This window comes from Nerophis ophidion, linkage group LG09 (genome assembly GCF_033978795.1).
Source record: "Nerophis ophidion isolate RoL-2023_Sa linkage group LG09, RoL_Noph_v1.0, whole genome shotgun sequence".
NCBI classification, from domain to species: Eukaryota; Metazoa; Chordata; class Actinopteri; order Syngnathiformes; family Syngnathidae; genus Nerophis; species Nerophis ophidion.
Window position 1 is genome coordinate 66,637,201 of NC_084619.1, and position 20,135 is coordinate 66,657,335.

Sequence of the window (20,135 nt, forward strand, 5' to 3'; positions counted from 1 at the left end):
GGTGTGTTACTGTTTGGACGAGTTTGCTCACTGCAGGTGCCGCTGTTTGAAACCGTACTTCCTGTCTGGTGCCTCGAACCGGAAGTAAAACCGTCCATAGCGGTTCTGCTCGAAAGGATTCCTCATTGTTTCATGTTTGTAAATTTTACAATACAACTAAAACAATTCATACGTTAAGTTAAAGTAGCAATGATTGTCACACACACACTAGGTGTGGTGAAAATTGTCCTCTGCATTTGACCCATCCCCTTGTTCACCCCCTAGTAGGTGAGTGGAGCAGTGAGCAGCATTAATGCCGCGCCCGGAAATCAATTTTGTTGATTTAACCCCCAATTCCAACCCTTGATGCTGAGTGCCAAGCAGGGAGGTAATGGATCCCATTGTTATAGTCTTTGGTATGACTCGGCCGGGGTTTGAACTCACAACCTACCAATCTGAGGGCGAACACTCTAACCAAATGTGTGATGTCTGGTGGATATTTATAAATAAAATAAAAAAAGCATTTACAAAGTCTTTCACATATTCTAATGTGGCTAGTGTATGTAAAAATATAATTTTTTTCTAAAATTTGGCAGGTGTGGCTTGAATACGAGTGTGCTCTGTGGTTTGTAAGTTTTACAATATAACTAAAACAATTCATACTTACTAAACCTGTAGGAGTGTTTTCATGCACATTTGTACCTGCTATCGTGATGTAATGTAGCTAGCGTCGATAGCATTAGCGAATATGCTAACATGTTTACGAGTGTTTGTATTAGTGTTATTAACTTACAACGGCATTCTTTTTGTATTGCTTCAGTATTACCGTGGAGTTATTGAGTCTGTTTAGCTGATTGGAGAGCGAGCTTGCACAGCTAGTGGGTCCATGACCATGACTTGTGTTTTGTTTGATCAGCCGTTTTACTGCCCTGTTACAGACACCGTTTGGAAACAATTAATGTATATTTGGAAACAATTAATAAACATAATAAACCTTTATAAAGTCTTGCATACTGGTATATGTTCCAGTGCAGCTAATGTATGTAAAAATATTAATTTCTTCTAAAATTTGGTGGGTAGCTAGCTTGGGTCCATGACCATGAGTTCTGTTTTGTTTGATATCCGTTTTACTGCCTTGTTACAGATACTGTTTGGAAACCATAAATGTATGTAAATAAACATTTATATAGTCTTTCATCCCGGCGTATCTTCCAGTGCGGCTAATGTATGTAAAAATACATTTTTGGGGGGAAAATTTAATGGGTGTGGCTTAAATACCAGTGTGCTCTATGGTTTGTACATTTTACAATATAACTAAAACAATTCTTACTCACTAAAACGTACCATGTGTGATGTCTGTTGGAGTGTTTTCATGCGTAATTTTACGTGCTATCGTAATGTAATGTAGCTAGCGTCGTAAGCTTTAGCAAAGATGCTAACACGTTTACGAGGGCCTGTGTTAGTATTATTACCTTATAATGGCATTCTTTTTGTACTGTTCCAGTTTCACAAATTCACAAGAATGTTGTGCAGTTATTGAGTCTGTTTAGCTGATTGGAGAGCTAGCTTGGGTCCATGAAGATGACTTCTGTTTTGTTTGATCGGCCGTTTTACTGCCTTGTTACAGACACTGTTTGGAAACCATAAATGTATGTAAATCAACATTTATATAGTTTTTCATCCTGGTGTATGTTCCAGTGCGGCTAATGTATGTAAAAAAAATATTTTGGGGGGAAAATTTGGTGGGTGTGGCTTAAATACCAGTTTGCTCTATGGTTTATACATTTTACAATATAACTAAAACAATTCTTACTCACTAAAACATACCATGTGTGATGTCTGTTGGAGTGTTTTCATGCGTGATTTTACGTGCTATCGTAATGTAATGTAGCTAGCGTTGTAAGCATTAGCAAATATGCTAACACGTTTACGAGTGCCTGTGTTAGTATTATTACCTTATAATGGAGTTCTTTTCGTACTGTTCCATTTTCACAAATTCACAAAAATGTTGTGCAGTTATTGAGTCTGTTTAGCTGATTGGAGAGCTAGCTTGGGACAATGAAGATGACTTCTGTTTTGTTTGATCGGCCGTTTTACTGCCTTGTTACAGACACTGTTTGGAAACAATTAATGTATATGTATAATGTAAATAAACATTTATATCGTCTTTCATATGTTCCAGTGCGGCTAATGTTTGTAGAAATATAAATGTATTCGAAAATTTGGTGGGTGTGGCTTAAATACCAGTGTGCTCTATGGTTTGTATATTTTACAATATAACTAAAACAATTCTTACTCACTAAAGCGTACCATGTGTGATGTCTGTTGGAGTGTTTTTATGCGTAATTTTACGTGCTATCGTAATGTAATGTAGCTAACGTCGTAAGCATTAGTAAATATGCTAACACGTTTACGAGGGTTATTACCTTATAATGGCATTATTTTTGTATTGTTCCAGTTTCACAAATTCACAAGAGTGTTGTGCAGTTATTGAGTCTGTTTAACTGATTGGAGAGCTAGCTTGGGTCCATGACCATGACTTCTGTTTTGTTTGATCGGCCGTTTTACTGCCTTGTTACAGACACTGTTTGGAAACCATAAATGCATGTAAATAAACATTTATATAGTTTTTCATCCTGGTGTATGTTCCAGTGCGGCTAATGTATGTAAAAAAAAAAATTGGGGGGGGAAATTTGGTGGGCGTGGCTTAAATATATCTTGTAAAATAGAGTATTGAGAATGAAGAGCCAGGCAACAGTGTTGTGTTGATGGCTCGGCTCCCTGCAAGTATATTTTACTGGCCTTTAAGGTCACATCCGTGTGTGTTGTCATTAAAAGTCGCCACACAAACACACACACACACACACACACACGCACACCCCGTGATGGATGAAACGCGTCGCCCTCAGCTTGTGCCAGCTGTCATGTCCGCCGCGCACCTGACAGGTGACGTGGCGCTGCGGACAAAAGGCAGCACGCCTGACTTCATGCGTCCACAGAGGAGATGTTTGGCGTCATGTCGAGTGTCACGCATGAAGAAGTTACAGGACCGCTGGTGGTGTGTGTGTGTGTGTGTGTGTGTGTGTGTGTGTGTGTGTGTGTGTTTGTCATGCTTTGTGTTTTCTCTCCGCGTAGGGTGTGCTGCCCACCGCGTGGCAGACGCAGCAGCAGGCCCCCACCTGTCCCAGCATGCACCAGTGCAGACAGAGTGAGTCACTAACAACGCTTTGCTGCTTATTCCTTCCATCTTTTCACTAAACTTTATTTTAGCAGCCATCTCTCGCCTCTTGTGCTCTCCATTTTGTCTTCTTGCTATAACCTTATTCCCGAGGTGACCCTTCTTCTCAACCTCACACAAATCATTTAGTAGGACTGTGCCCATGCAACTTGTTCGCTTACCGTTACGATATCAGCACAAATCATACCTAATATTAGCATTTTGTCGTATCGCACACGAGTAAACACGCTGCGGGACTGCTTGTATCGCACGTGATATCGCACACAAGTCAACACTCTGCAGGACCGCTTTTATCACACACACACAAGTCGACGCAAAGCAAGACTGCTTGTATCACACGTGATATCGCACACAAGTCAACACTCTGCAGGATTGTTTTTATCACACATGATATCACACACAAGTCAACACAAAGCAAGACTGCTTGTATCGCACATGATATCGCACACAAGTCAACACAAAGCAAGACTGCTTGTATCGCACATGATATCGCACACGAGTCAACACTCTGCAGGACTGCTTTTATCACACATGATATCACACACAAGTCAACACAAAGCAAGACTGCTTGTATCGCACGTGATATCGCACACAAGTCAACACTCTGCAGGACTACTTTTATCACACATGATATTACACACAAGTCAACACGAAACAAGACTGCTTGTATCGCACGTGATATCGCACACAAGTCAACACTCTGCAGGACTGCTTTTATCACACATGATATCACACACAAGTCAACACAAAGCAAGACTGCTTGTATCGCACATGATATCGCACACGAGTCAACACAGCAGGACTGCTTTTATCACACATGATATCACACACAAGTCAACACAAAGCAAGACTGCTTGTATCGCACATGATATCGCACACAAGTCAACACTCTGCAGGACTGCTTTTATCACACATGATATCACACACAAGTCAACACAAAGCAAGACTGCTTGTATCGCACACGATATCGCACACAAGTCAACACTCTGCAGGACTGCTTTTTATCACACATGATATCACACACAAGTCAACACAAAGCAAGACTGCTTGTATCGCACACAAGTCAACACTCCGCAGGACTGCTTTTATCACACATGATATTACACACAAGTCAACACGAAACAAGACTGCTTGTATCGCACGTGATATCGCACACAAGTCAACACTCTGCAGGACTGCTTTTATCACACATGATATCACACACAAGTCAACACAAAGCAAGACTGCTTGTATCGCACATGATATCGCACACGAGTCAACACAGCAGGACTGCTTTTATCACACATGATATCACACACAAGTCAACACAAAGCAAGACTGCTTGTATCGCACATGATATCGCACACAAGTCAACACTCTGCAGGACTGCTTTTATCACACATGATATCACACACAAGTCAACACAAAGCAAGACTGCTTGTATCGCACACGATATCGCACACAAGTCAACACTCTGCAGGACTGCTTTTTATCACACATGATATCACACACAAGTCAACACAAAGCAAGACTGCTTGTATCGCACACAAGTCAACACTCCGCAGGACTGCTTTTATCACACATGATATCACACACAAGTCAACACAAAGCAAGACTGCTTGTATCACACATGATATCGCACACAAGTCAACACTCTGCAGGACCGCTTTTATCACACATGATATTACACACACGTCAACAAACAGCAAGCCTGCTTGTATCGCACATGATATCGCACACAAGTCAACACTCTGCAGGACTGCTTTTATCACACATGATATTACACACAAGTCAACACAAAGCAAGACTGCTTGTATCGCACATGATGTCACACACAAGTCAACACTCTGCACGACTACTTTTATCACACATGATATTGCACACAAGTCAACACAAAGCAAGACTGCTTGTATCGCACATGATATCGCACACAAGTCAACACTCTGCAGGACTGCTTTTATCACACATGTCAACACAAAGCAAGACTGCTTGTATCGCACACGATATTGCACACAAGTCAACACTCTGCAGGACTGCTTGTATCGCACATGATATCACACACAAGTCAACACAGAGCAAGACTGCTTGTATCGCACATGATATCGCACACAAGCAAACACGCTGCAGGACTGCTTGTGTCGCGCATGACATTGCACATGATATCGCACATGATATTACACACACGTCAACACACAGCAAGACTGCTTGGATCGCACGTGATATCGCACACAAGTCAACACTCTGCAGGACTGCTTTCATCACATATGATATCACACACACGTCAACACACAGCAAGACTGCTTGTATCGCACATGATATCGCACACAAGTCAACACTCTGCAGGACTGCTTTTATCACACATGATATCACACACAAGTCACCACAAAGCAAGACTGCTTGTATCGCACGTGATATCGCACACAAGTCAACACTCTGCAGGACTGCTTTTATAACACATGATATTAGACACAAGTCAACACAAAGCAAGACTGCTTGTATCGCAGATTATTTCGCACACAAGTCAACACTCTGCAGGACTGCTTTTATCACACATGATATCACACACAAGTCAACACAAAGCAAGACTGCTTGTATCGCACGTGATATCGCACACAAGTCAACACTCTGCAGGACTACTTTTATCACACATGATATTACACACAAGTCAACACGAAACAAGACTGCTTGTATCGCACGTGATATCGCACACAAGTCAACACTCTGCAGGACTGCTTTTATCACACATGATATCACACACAAGTCAACACAAAGCAAGACTGCTTGTATCGCACATGATATCGCACACGAGTCAACACAGCAGGACTGCTTTTATCACACATGATATCACACACAAGTCAACACAAAGCAAGACTGCTTGTATCGCACATGATATCGCACACAAGTCAACACTCTGCAGGACTGCTTTTATCACACATGATATCACACACAAGTCAACACAAAGCAAGACTGCTTGTATCGCACACGATATCGCACACAAGTCAACACTCTGCAGGACTGCTTTTTATCACACATGATATCACACACAAGTCAACACAAAGCAAGACTGCTTGTATCGCACACAAGTCAACACTCCGCAGGACTGCTTTTATCACACATGATATCACACACAAGTCAACACAAAGCAAGACTGCTTGTATCACACATGATATCGCACACAAGTCAACACTCTGCAGGACTGCTTTTATCACACATGATATTACACACACGTCAACAAACAGCAAGCCTGCTTGTATCGCACATGATATCGCACACAAGTCAACACTCTGCAGGACCGCTTTTATCACACATGATATTACACACAAGTCAACAAACAGCAAGCCTGCTTGTATCGCACATGATATCGCACACAAGTCAACACTCTGCAGGACCGCTTTTATCACACATGATATTACACACACGTCAACAAACAGCAAGCCTGCTTGTATCGCACATGATATCGCACACAAGTCAACACTCTGCAGGACTGCTTTTATCACACATGATATTACACACAAGTCAACACAAAGCAAGACTGCTTGTATCGCACATGATGTCACACACAAGTCAACACTCTGCACGACTACTTTTATCACACATGATATTGCACACAAGTCAACACAAAGCAAGACTGCTTGTATCGCACATGATATCGCACACAAGTCAACACTCTGCAGGACTGCTTTTATCACACATGTCAACACAAAGCAAGACTGCTTGTATCGCACACGATATTGCACACAAGTCAACACTCTGCAGGACTGCTTGTATCGCACATGATATCACACACAAGTCAACACAGAGCAAGACTGCTTGTATCGCACATGATATCGCACACAAGCAAACACGCTGCAGGACTGCTTGTGTCGCGCATGACATTGCACATGATATCGCACATGATATTACACACACGTCAACACACAGCAAGACTGCTTGGATCGCACGTGATATCGCACACAAGTCAACACTCTGCAGGACTGCTTTCATCACATATGATATCACACACACGTCAACACACAGCAAGACTGCTTGTATCGCACATGATATCGCACACAAGTCAACACTCTGCAGGACTGCTTTTATCACACATGATATCACACACAAGTCACCACAAAGCAAGACTGCTTGTATCGCACGTGATATCGCACACAAGTCAACACTCTGCAGGACTGCTTTTATAACACATGATATTAGACACAAGTCAACACAAAGCAAGACTGCTTGTATCGCAGATTATTTCGCACACAAGTCAACACTCTGCAGGACTGCTTTTATCACACATGATATCACACACAAGTCAACACAAAGCAAGACTGCTTGTATCGCACATGATATCGCACACAAGCAAACATGTTGCAGGGCTGCTTGTATCGCACATGATATTGCGCATGATATCGCACATGATATCGCACATGATATTACACACAAGTAACATGCTGCGGGACTGCTTGTATCGCGCATTATGTCGCACACAAGTAAGCACACTGCAGGGCTTTTCGTATCGCACAAAAGTAGCGGTGTGAAGTGAATTGTATTTATATAGCGCTTTTTCTCTAATGACTCAAAGTGCTTTATATAGTGAAACCCAATATATAATTTTTTACCTTTAAACCAGTGTGGGTGGCACTGAGAGCAGGTGGGTAAAGTCTCTTGCCCATGGACACAACGGCAGTGACTAGGATGGCGGAAGCGGGGATCGAACCTGAAACCCTCAAGTTGCTGGCACGGCCTCTCTACCAACCGAGCTATGCCGCCCAGTAAACACACTGGGGGTCTTCTTTTATCGCACAAGTAAACACTGCAGGCCTGCTTGTATCGCAGATTATATCGCACACAAGTAAACAGGCTGCGGGGTTGCTTGTATTGCACATGATATCGCATGCAAGCAAACACGCTGCAGGGCTGCTTGTATCGCACATGATTTTGCACACAAGTAAACATTGTGCGGGACTGCATGTATCGCGCATGATATTGCACACAAGTAAACACGCTGCAGGACTGCTTGTATTGCACATGATATCGCACATGATATTGCACACAAGTAAACATACTGCGGGACTCCTTGTATCGCGCATAATATTGCACACAAGCAAACACGCTGCAGGACTGCTCGTATCACACATGATATCGCACACAAGTAAACCTACTTTTATCGCACAAGTAACACTGCAGGGCTGCTTGTGTCACACATGATATCGCACGCACTTCATGTCATCCCTCTACACTACTACTACTCTTCATCTCTTTTTTTTTTTTGTATCTGATCACACTTTTCTTGGCAGCTGTGTCCGCTCTGAATCTTCTTTACCAGCAACACCATCTCACTTCCTGTTATCACTACTTACACTTCCTGTTATCACTACTTACACTACCTTTTATCACTACTTACACTTCCTGTTATCACTACTTACACTTCCTGTTATCACTACTTACACTTCCTCTTATCACTACTTACACTTCCTCTTATCACTACTTACACTTCCTGTTATCACTACTTACACTACCTTTTATCACTACTTACACTTCCTGTTATCACTACTTACACTTCCTCTTATCACTACTTACACTACCTTTTATCACTACTTACACTTCCTGTTATCACTACTTACACTTCCTCTTATCACTACTTACACTACCTTTTATCACTACTTACACTACCTTTTATCACTACTTACACTTCCTGTTATCACTACTTACACCTCTTGTTATCACTACTTACACTTCCTCTTATCACTACTTACACTTCCTGTTTTCACTACTTACACTACCTCTTATCACTACTTACACTTCCTCTTATCACTACTTACACTTCCTGTTTTCACTACATACACCTCCTGTTATCACTACTTACACTTCCTGTTATCACTACTTACACTTCCTGTTTTCACTACTTACACTACCTCTTATCACTACTTACACTTCCTCTTATCACTACTTACACTTCCTGTTTTCACTACTTACACTACCTCTTATCACTACTTACACTTCCTCTTATCACTACTTACACTTCCTGTTTTCACTACATACACCTCCTGTTATCACTACTTACACTTCCTGTTATCACTACTTACACTACCTCTTATCACTACTTGCACTTCCTCTTATCACTACTTACACTACCTCTTATCACTACTTACACTTCCTCTTATCACTTCTTACACTTCCTCTTATCACTACTTCCACTTCCTCTTATCACTTCTCACATTTCCTATTTTCACTACTTACACTTCCTCTTATCACTACTTACACTTCCTCTTATCACTACTTACACTTCCTGTTTTCACTTCTTACAATTCCTCTTATCACTACTTACACTTCCTGTTATCACTACTTACACTTCCTGTTATCACTACTTACAATTCCTCTTATCACTACTTACACTTCCTGTTATCACTTCTTACACTTCCTGTTATCACTACTTACACTTCTTCTTACCACTACTTACACTTCCTTTTATCACTACTTACATTCATGTCACTTCCTGTTATCACTTCTTTAACTTCCTGTTATCATTACTTACACTTCCTCTTATCACTACTTACACTTCCTCTTATCCTTACTTACATTCATGTCACTTCCTGTTATCACTTCTTTAACTTCCTGTTATCATTACTTACACTTCCTGTTTTCACTCCTTACACTTCCTCTTATCACTACTTACACTTCCTATTATCCCTACATACATTCATGTCACTTCCTGTAATCACTACTTTAACTTCCTGTTATCACTACTTACACTTCCTGTTATCACTAATTACACTTCCTGCTTTCACTACTTACTCTTCCTCCTATCACTTCTGACACTTCCTGTTTTCACCACTTACATTCAGGTCACCCCCTGTTATCACTTCTTTAGCTTCCTGTTGTCACTTCTCACCTCCATGTCACTTCCTGTTATCACTTCTTACATCCATGCCATTTTCACTGAATATGCAAATGAGCTGTGGCGTCATACCACCTCTGACTTGCTCATATTTCCAAACAATATTTTTCATTAGAAGTACAAATAATCTGTTCCAGGGTCAAACTGCAGCCATCCATAATTCTGGAGTGAAAAAGTGTATATTTATCCTGTGCTGAACAACATATGTGTAAGAAGAAGTCAGCAAAACATTAACAAGAATGCACAGTGCAAATCCAACTGTGTGTGTGTGTGTGTGTGTGTGTGTGTGTGTGTGTGTGTGTGTGTGTGTGTGTGTGTGTGTGTGTGTGTGTGTGTGTGTGTGCGTGTGCATGCGTGCGTGTGCTCCTCTCTTTTCTCCTGGTCATGCTCCCTCCCTGCCCACACGTAATAACTGTGGCCAGCCGTGGAGCCGCTGATGCAGTACTTGACTGAGCAGCCATGGTACAGTAGAAGTTCAAGCACGCTCCTCGTCTTCTTGTCGCATGCTTCTTTCTTCAGGTCGCACTGACACGCTTCCTCTTCTTATTTCCTCCCGTTGGCTCGCCGTTTTTGTGTCTTCATTGGAAGCAAGTTGACCGCAAGGACAAAAGTATTGGGACGCACCCTGGTCACTGACAATAGAAGGAAAGGCTCGCTATGTGCACTCAATAAGTACATACTGTAGTTCTACAGGTGTGTCCCATGACTTTTGTCCATACCTTTATTTCTTGTCAGCACAATGCATGACGTGTCATTCATGAGGACATTTAAAAAATGGAACCCCTTAGAAAATGTTAATTTAACATTTTTACATTTATTTTTCATTATTCATTTATGTATTTTTTTTTTTTGTATGTTTCGGATTTTTGTATTCTTTATTTTGAATATAATTCTGACATTCCTATCCAGCAGTTCTTGCTCAAACTTCCAAAGCATGCAGAAATGAAGTTAATTTTGAACGTATAAAAGTCAGTATTATATAATTTGATAATATGAAAACATAAGTAATTCATATTCAATGAAATGAGAAAAAGTATCTCAATTAATAATTTGTGTTAATGTCGTAATAATTAACTTTATTAAAAAAAACTGTTTATAATTTGACAATAATTTATTTTTGATTAAATATTTAAAAGTAATAAATTATATAAATAAAAGTTTGCTAAACATATAAAATCACAATTTTAAATATTTTAATATTAAAGTAAAATTGTCCTAACTTTTTGATTCAATAACTTTAATTTTATCAGATAAACAAATTACATTTAGGATTTTAGGTACATATTTAAATAACTAGATTTAGCTCAAATGTCAAATGTATTTATTTAATAAAATATCTAAGTCATTTAAATGAACAAATAATCTATTTACATTTTCTTTTCAAATGTTTGAAATAATAAATAAAAATGCCAATTTTGCCCCAAAAATATTTTTTTGCAATTTTTTTCAATGTTGATTCCTTATCCAATACAATAAAATATGCAATAGTATAAATAAATAAAGTTAATACATTTGTTATTAAATATTTAGAATCATAAATACATTGAGCTAAAATGTCAAATTCAATTTACACGTATGAATGAAATGAATGAATCGTATGAAAATAAAAATGTTTGCTAAAATATATCAATTCACAATTTTAACAAAATATTTGAACATGTATTTAAATATTTTGTAAATATTTCATTTTTATTTAATAACATAAGACATTTTATCAGATAAACAAAGGACATTTATGATTTTAATTTAATATTTAAAATACGGTTTTGCTAAAATGTGTACTTTTATTCAATAATATCAAAATGATGTATTTATAATTTTAATCAAATATTTAAAAATAATAAATAGAAGTATACATTTTTCATGAATTTTTTTAGATAAAATATTAATTATTAATTCACTTCATCCAATAAAATACAATATGCAATACCTTTATGAAAATAAAAATGGTTGCTAAAATATATGAATTCACAATTTTAACAAAATATTTGAACATGTATACATAAATATTGTGTTATTTTTTTTATTTAAAAACATACATACCAAATATTATCAGATTAACAAATGACATTTATTTATTTTATTTAATAAAATATCAAAATTATTTACATGAACAAATAATGTAGATTTTTAATCAAATATTTAAAATAATAAATAGAAGTACCATTTTCTGCTCAAATATTTTTTAGCAAAAATGTTAATTCACCTTATCCAATAAAATACAACATGCAATAGTATAAATGAATAAAGTTAATACATTTTTAATTCAATATTTAGAATCATAAATGCATTGAGCTAAAATGTCAAATTAATTTTAGACTTATGAATGAAATGAATAAATTATATGTAAATAAAAATGTTTTCTGAAATATATCAATTCACAATTTTAACAAAATATTTGAACATATTTTTAGATATTTTGTAAAAATGACATTATTTTTATTTAATAACGTGTGCCATTTTATCATATAAACAAAGGACATTTATGATTTTTGATAAATATTTAAAACAAGATTTTGCTAAAATGTCTAATTTTATTCAATAAAATATCAAAATGATTTATTTAGATTTGTAATCAAATATTTAAAATGATAAATAGAAGTACCAATTTTTCATTAAAAAAATGTTTTTGCTAAACTTTTCAGTGTTAATTTACTTTATTCAATTAAATACATTATTCAATACCTTTATGAAAATAAAAATGTTTGCTAAAATATATAAATTCACAACTTTAACAAAATATTTGTGTCAAGACTTAGACTTGGGCGTGGATTGTTTTTCTGATGCAAAAGAAAATTGGCACGAGCGAGACGTGATTGTAAGTACATATTTATTTATACTAACAAACTTCAAACAAAGGAAGTAAAACAAAAGGCGCTCACAAGGGCGGAGAACAAAATTGACTAGAAAACAAAACTAGCACTATGGCATGACTGTAGACAAAACAAAACTCAACAGCTGTGACATAACAAAATCAAAAACTTAGGAAAACTAGGCATGGCATGGCATGAAAGGAGGAATGTGTATATGTAAAGTCGCCAGGCTGACTTCCTGGCAACTTCCGGTTTAAATAATAGACGTGATAATTGCAAACAGGGGCGTGACATGAGGACAAGGTAAGAACTAAAGAGTTGCTATGGTAATAAAACAAACAAGGAAGTACAGGAAAAGGAACTCAGTGTCCAAAAAATAAAACCAAACATGACAAAAAGAAAACATGATCCCATAGACGTGACAATTTGAACATATATATTTAAATATTTTGTCATTATTTTTATTTAATAAGATCCCTACAATGTATTATCAGATTAACAAATGACATTTATGATTTAAAATAAATATTTTATTCAATAAAATTGAATAAAATATTGTTTTTTGAATATTTTATTCAATAAATATCAAAATTATTTATTCATAGTTTTAATCAAATATATAAAAATAATAGATAGAAGTATACATTTTTCATGAATTTTTTTTTTAGATAAAATATTAATTATTAATTCACTTTATCCAATAAAATACAATATGCAGTGTTATTTTTTTTAGTTTAAAAACATACATACCAAATATTATCAGATTAACAAACGACATTTATTTATTTTATTTAATAAAATATCAAAATTATTTACATGAACAAATAATGTAGATTTTTAATAAAATATTTAAAATAATAAATAAAAAGTACCATTTTCTGCTCATATTTTTTTGCAAAAAATGTTAGTTCACCTTATTTAATAAAATGCAACATGCACTAGAAATTACATATTTAAAATCATCATTTCAATTTACACTTATCCATTTGGAAAATAAAACATTTTGCTCATTTGTCATTATCACCACGTTGTTGGGGGGGAGTAAAAAATATATCAAAATAATATTTATGTGGCGCCATTGTTGTAATTGTGTCTTATTAGAACTGAATGGCAGGTTTTCAAGGACTGCCTCAGAGTGCTTGAGTTTGTAAACGTTCCTGGTGAGATGAGAAAAGGTTCCTAGAGAAGACGTGTCATTCAGACAATTATTGACTACAGCAGCCGAGTCCGCGTTGTCACGCCCAAACACTTTAAACCAGCATCTAGAAACACCACGGCTGTCTAATCCAGCTTGGAAATGGAGTGGCACCACATTAGTGTGATGATGATGATGATGATGATGATGATGATGACACTGCTCCTAAACCAGGGGTCGGGAACCTTTTTGGCTGAGAGAGCCATGAAAGCCAAATATTTCAAAAATGTATTTCCGTGAGAGCCATATCATATTTTTTAACACTGAATACAACTAAATGCGTGCATTTTTAAGTAAGACTAACATTTTTAGAGTATAATAAGTCGCTTATTCTTTTTAATAACATTGTTATTCTGAAGCTAACCAATAATGAATCAAATTATTGATGTCCGTTGATCATGTTTTTGTTTGGCCATGTGCTGTTTGTCCTTTGGACTCTTTAAGTTCCTGTTTTTTTTCCCACTCCCTTGTCTGGTTTCCTTGGTTACTCATTTTGTCCACCTGTCTCTGGAGGACAAAATCCCCGCTCACCTGCTTCCCGAGCACTAATCAGAGGCAGTATTTAAGCTTGTCTTTGCCAGTCAGTCGCCCTGGCGTCAATGTTATCTTCTTCTTGCTCTGTGCTGACTTGTTTCATGCCTTGCCATAGTTTCGTGCTTCATGCCATGCCAAGTAAGTTTTGTTTGATTTATGTTCATAGTCTGTTTATGCGTTAGCTTTGTTCCTTAGCCCAAGTTGTGAGCAATTTTTGTTTGTATCTTTTTTTAAGTTTAAATTAAGTCATGTTTTTACCTAAATGCCATGTCCCGAGTAGTCCGTCTGCCTTCCTGCGAACCCCCCATCGTGACATAAAATACTTTTTACCATTAATGCGACTTCTTGAACAGGTGCGGTAGAAAACCGATGGATGGATTTAAATGCATGAGAATGTTTTATATAATGTTTTATATTCTCATGCACCAGGGGTCGAGAACCTTTTTGGCTGAGAGAGCCATGAAAGCCAAATATTTCAAAAATGTATTTCCGTGAGAGCCATATCATATTTTTTAACACTGAATACAACTAAATGTGTGCATTTTTAAGTAAGACTAACATTTTTAGAGTATAATAAGTCTCTTATTCTTTTTAATGACATTGTTATTCTGAAGCTAACCAATAATGAATCAAATTTCATGTCCGTTGTTCATGTTTTTGTTTGGCCATGTGCTGTTTGTCTTTTGGACTCTTGAAGTTCCTGTTTTTTTTCCCACTCCCTTGTCTGGTTTCCTTGGTTACTCATTTTGTCCACCTGTCTCTGGAGGACAAAATCCCCGCTCACCTGCTTCCCGAGCACTAATCAGAGGCAGTATTTAAGCTTGTCTTTGCCAGTCAGTCGCCCTGGCGTCAATGTTATCTTCTTCTTGCTCTGTGCTGACTTCTTTCATGCCTTGCCATAGTTTCGCGCTTCATGCCATGCCAAGTAAGTTTTGTTTGATTTATGTTCATAGTCTGTTTATGCATTAGCTTTGTTCCTTAGCCCAAGTTGTGAGCAATTTTTGTTTGTATCTTTTTTTAAGTTTAAATTAAGTCATGTTTTTACCTAAATGCCATGTCCGGAGTAGTCCGTCTGCCTTCCTGGGAGAACGACCCCGCAGCAACGACCCCCCCTCGTGACATAAAATACTTTTTACCATTAATGCGACTTCTTGAACAGGTGCGGTAGAAAACGGATGGATGGATTTAAATGCATGAAAATGCACGTTATTTTTAGCACTGTAATTACCAGCGAAATGATTCACAATTATCTGAGAGCCAGAAGCAGTCATCAAAAGAGCCACATCTGGCTCTAGAGCCATAGGTTCCCTACCCCTGTCCTAAACAGTGGAATATTTATTTTCCAATCCAATACAATCCACTTTATTGGTTTAACGCATTTTGCCTTATTCAGATTTGTCTGCCAAAGGCCATTTTTGTTTTTTAATTTTCTCAACGGTGATAAAAAAAGATGGGGGATGAAATGGCTCTTAAAATGATGTCCTCCTCCTCCTCCTCCTCATTGTTTCTTTTTTGTAGTCAGGCGCTCACGGTGTTTGCCAGTAAAGTGCAGCAGGCGGCAAATAAGCGATATTGCCGTACAACACGTGCTGGGGAGGCTATACATACGTGCAGCTAACAACTCTCGTCTGTCACATTTAGAACAGCAATGCTCCAATTTGACATGAATTTATCAGTTTTAAATACAAACCCCGTTTCCATATGAGTTGGGAAATTGTGTTGGATGTAAACATAAACGGAATAAATCATTTTCAACCCATATTCAGTTGAATATGCTACAAAGACAACGTATTTGATGATCTAACTGAGAAACTTTTTTTTGTTGTCGCAAATAATCATTAACTTTAGAATTTGATGCCAGCAACACGTGACAAAGGTGGCAACCAATACTGATAAAGTTGAGGAATGCTCATCAAACATTTATTTTGGAACATCCCGCAGGTGTGCAGGCTAATTGGGATCATTTGGGTGCCATGATTGGGTATAAATGCAGCTTCCATGAAAAGCTAAGTAATTCACAAACAAGGATGGGGTGAGGGTCACCAATTTGTAAACAAACCGTTTTAGAACAACATTTCTCAACGAGCTATTGCAAGGAATTAAGGGATTTTACCATCCACGGTCCGTAAAATCATTAAAAGGTTCAGAGAATCTGGAGAAATCACCGCACGTAAGCGATGATATTACGGACTTTTGATCCCTCAGGCGGTACTGCATCAAAAACCGACATCAGTGTGTAAAGGATATCACCACATAGGCTCAGGAACACTTCATCAAACCACTGTCAGTAACTACAGTTGGTCGCTACATCTGTAAGTGCAAGTTAAAACTCTACTATGCAAAGTCAAACCCGTTTATCAACAACACCCTGAAACGGGCTGGGCCCGAGCTCACCTCAGATGGATTGATGCAAAGTGGAAAGGTGTTCTGTGGTCTGACGAGTCCACATTTCAAATTATATTCGAAAACAGAGGATGTGGTGTCCTCCAGAACAAAGATGAAAATAACCATTCGGATTGTTATAGGCGCAAAGTTCAAAAGCCAGCATGTGTGATGGTACGGGGGTGTATTAGTGCCCAAGGCATGAGTAACTTACACATCTGTGAAGGCACCGTTAATGCTGAATGGTCCATACAGGTTTTGGAGCAACATATGTTGTCATCCAAGCAACGTTATCATGGACGCCCCTGATTATTTCAGCAAGACAAGTGTTACAACAGCGTGGCTTGGTAAAAAAAAGAGTGCGGGTAATTTCCTGGTCCGCCTGCAGTCCAGACCAGTCTCCCATCGAAAATGTGTAGCACATTATGAAGCGTAAAATACGACAGCGAGCGACTGAAGCTCTACATAAAACAAGAATGGGAAAGAATTCCACTTTCAAAGCTTCAACAATTAGTTTCCTCAGTTCCCAAACGTTTATTGAGTGTTGTTAAAAGAAAATGTGATGTAACACAGTGGTGAACATGCCCTTTCCCAACTACTTTGGCACGTGTTGCAGCCATGAAATTCTAAGTTAATTATTATTTGCAAAAAAAAAAAATAAAGTTTATGAGTTTGAACATCAAATATGTTGTCTTTGTAGTGCATTCAACTGAATATGGGTTGAAAATGATTTGCAAATCATTGTATTCTGTTTAAATTTACATCTAACACAATTTCCCAACTCATATGGAAACAGGGTTTGTAGTAATACTTAAATACCTAAATACTTTTGTGCCAGCTGCTTAAAAGAAGTAAAATCTAATTTCAGTGTGTAGAAACACTAAAAATGGACGTGACGGTGCATCTTTTGTGAGACGTGAGCCATTATTTTGACGGGCAGCAGGAAGTGTGAGGACAAATTGGCCACCAGCAGAGGGCGCTGTGGTCCTGCTGAGACCACTTCCTCTCAGGACCCTGACTGGGCAGCTGATTGGTGGTCATCACCTAGCAACGCACAGCAGGGGTCCTATGAAGGCATTGTATAGTTGTTTATAAATGTATTATAACCACGGTGCCCCCCCTCCAGGGACCCAAAGGGGTCTCCATGGTTAGAACATCAGGACTAAAATATCCATCAACTTCACATCTCTTTATGGACTTTAAACATTTTCCATCATTCATAACCCTCCGTGTCAAAATAAAGCACAAACTGTGCAATATATTCCTGCCCAAGATGTTCCAAGTGGAATATTTGACACTCAAACAGCTCAATAAGTCACTTGGCAAAAGAAGAAGTGTCAGATTTTAGGAGTAAAAGTAGTGGAATAAAGGCGCTGCATGATCATGTGACCTTAAGTGAATATTTGTATATGTGGGAACTTAGCAAGGCTTTTAGGCTAAGAAAGAAGTCTTTTATTGTGAAAAGTTCTTCAATGCACATTCTTTAAGCAAGACCTTCGATAAATATCTTATTTGAATCGTTATTTTCTCAATTTGAACATGTTCGAACCAAAATCTTGATGTTAAAATGAAGATGTGTCAATCACAAACAAATAAGTTAAAAGCTCTTAAAACTCGGGACATTTCTAGGAATTACATTTTAAATCGTAGCTTGTGGTAAATGGTTTGTAATGTATTGTTTTTGAACATTTTTTAAACAATGAACGTTACAAAACAAAAACAGACTAAAGGTCTTTGAAATACCAAAAGCCCCCACTCATAAAACTGTTAAAAAAAAATATATATATATACACAAACCCCGTTTCCATATGAGTTGGGAAATTGTGTTAGATGTAAATATAAACGGAATACAATGATTTGCAAATCCTTTTCAACCCATATTCAGTTGAATATGCTACAAAGACAACATATTTGATGTTCAAACTGATAAACTTTGTTTTTTTTTGCAAATAATAATTAACTTAGAATTTCATGGCTGCAACACGTGCCAAAGTAGTTGGGAAAGGGCATGTTCACCACTGTGTTACATCACCTTTTCTTTTAACAACACACAATAAACCTTTGGGAACTCAGGAGACCAATTTTTGAAGCTTTTCAGGTGGAATTATTTCCCTTTCTTGCTTGATGTACAACTTAAGTTGTTCAACAGTCCGGGGTCTCTGTTGTGGTATTTTAGGCTTGATAATGCGCCACCCACGTTCTATGGGAGACAGGTCTGGACTACACGCAGGTCAGTCTAGTACCGGCACTCTTTTACTATGATGCTGCATTGCTGTAACCTGTGGATTGGCATTGAATTGCTGAAATAAGCAGGGGCGGCCATGATAGCGTTGCTTGGATAGCAATATATGTTGCTCCAAAACTTGTATTTACCTTTCAGCATTAATGGTGATTTTATCCATGCTTTGGCCACTAATACACCCCCATACCATCACACATGCTGACTTTTGAACTTTATGCCTATAACAACCCGGGTGGTTCTTTTCCTCTTTGTTCTAGAGCAGGGGTCGGGAACCTTTTTGGCTGAGAGAGCCAAGGATCAAAATATTTTAAAATGTATTTCCGTAAGAGCCATATAAAAAAAAATGTCAACACCGAACACAACTAAACGTGTGCATTTTTAAGTAAGACCAACATTTCTAGAGTATAATAGCTCTCTTATTATTTGTAATACCATTGTTATTCTGAAGCTAACTGTGGAGGGGGCGTGGCCTGCGGGCCTGTAGCGAAGCTGGGTGTTGCCAGGACCGGCCTCGAAATCAGCGACAGGTGCGTAAATGGCCCACCTGGGCCTTGTTATCTAATCACCTGTCGCTCTGTTATAAGCAGCAGCCAGGAGGAGAGACGGGGTTGGGGCTGGAGCTAGAGTGCGAGCAAGAACGAAAGAAAAAAAGACAATTGCTGGAAAGCAACGGAGAGACTTATTGAAAAATAAAAAATATTGCAACCCTGAAACAGGCTCTCATGTCGGTGCTTGGTGGTCTGAAGAACCCCCGGGAGGGCAAACCCTAAACTAATCAATAATAAATAAATCACTTCTTACCCTTAATGCAACTTCTTGAACAAGTGCGGTAGAAAAAGGATGGATGGATTCAAATGCATGAGCATGTTTTATATTTTTAACCCTTTGATCAC

The 20,135-nt window shown here is 37.9% G+C and overlaps 1 protein-coding gene across 9 annotated transcripts in view; it reads left to right on the forward strand.

The window, feature by feature from the left end:
- ccser2a (coiled-coil serine-rich protein 2a) overlaps positions 1–20,135 on the forward strand; it is a 151,015-nt gene that overhangs the window by 127,144 nt on the left and 3,736 nt on the right. For 2 of the 9 annotated variants that reach the window (XM_061911625.1, XM_061911626.1), the window contains exon 11: positions 3,115–3,187. The exons of the other annotated variants lie outside the window; for them this stretch is intronic. In XM_061911625.1, coding sequence (XP_061767609.1) covers positions 3,115–3,187 — 73 coding nt within the window. The remainder of the gene's footprint in view (positions 1–3,114; positions 3,188–20,135) is intronic. 9 annotated transcript variants of the gene reach the window in all.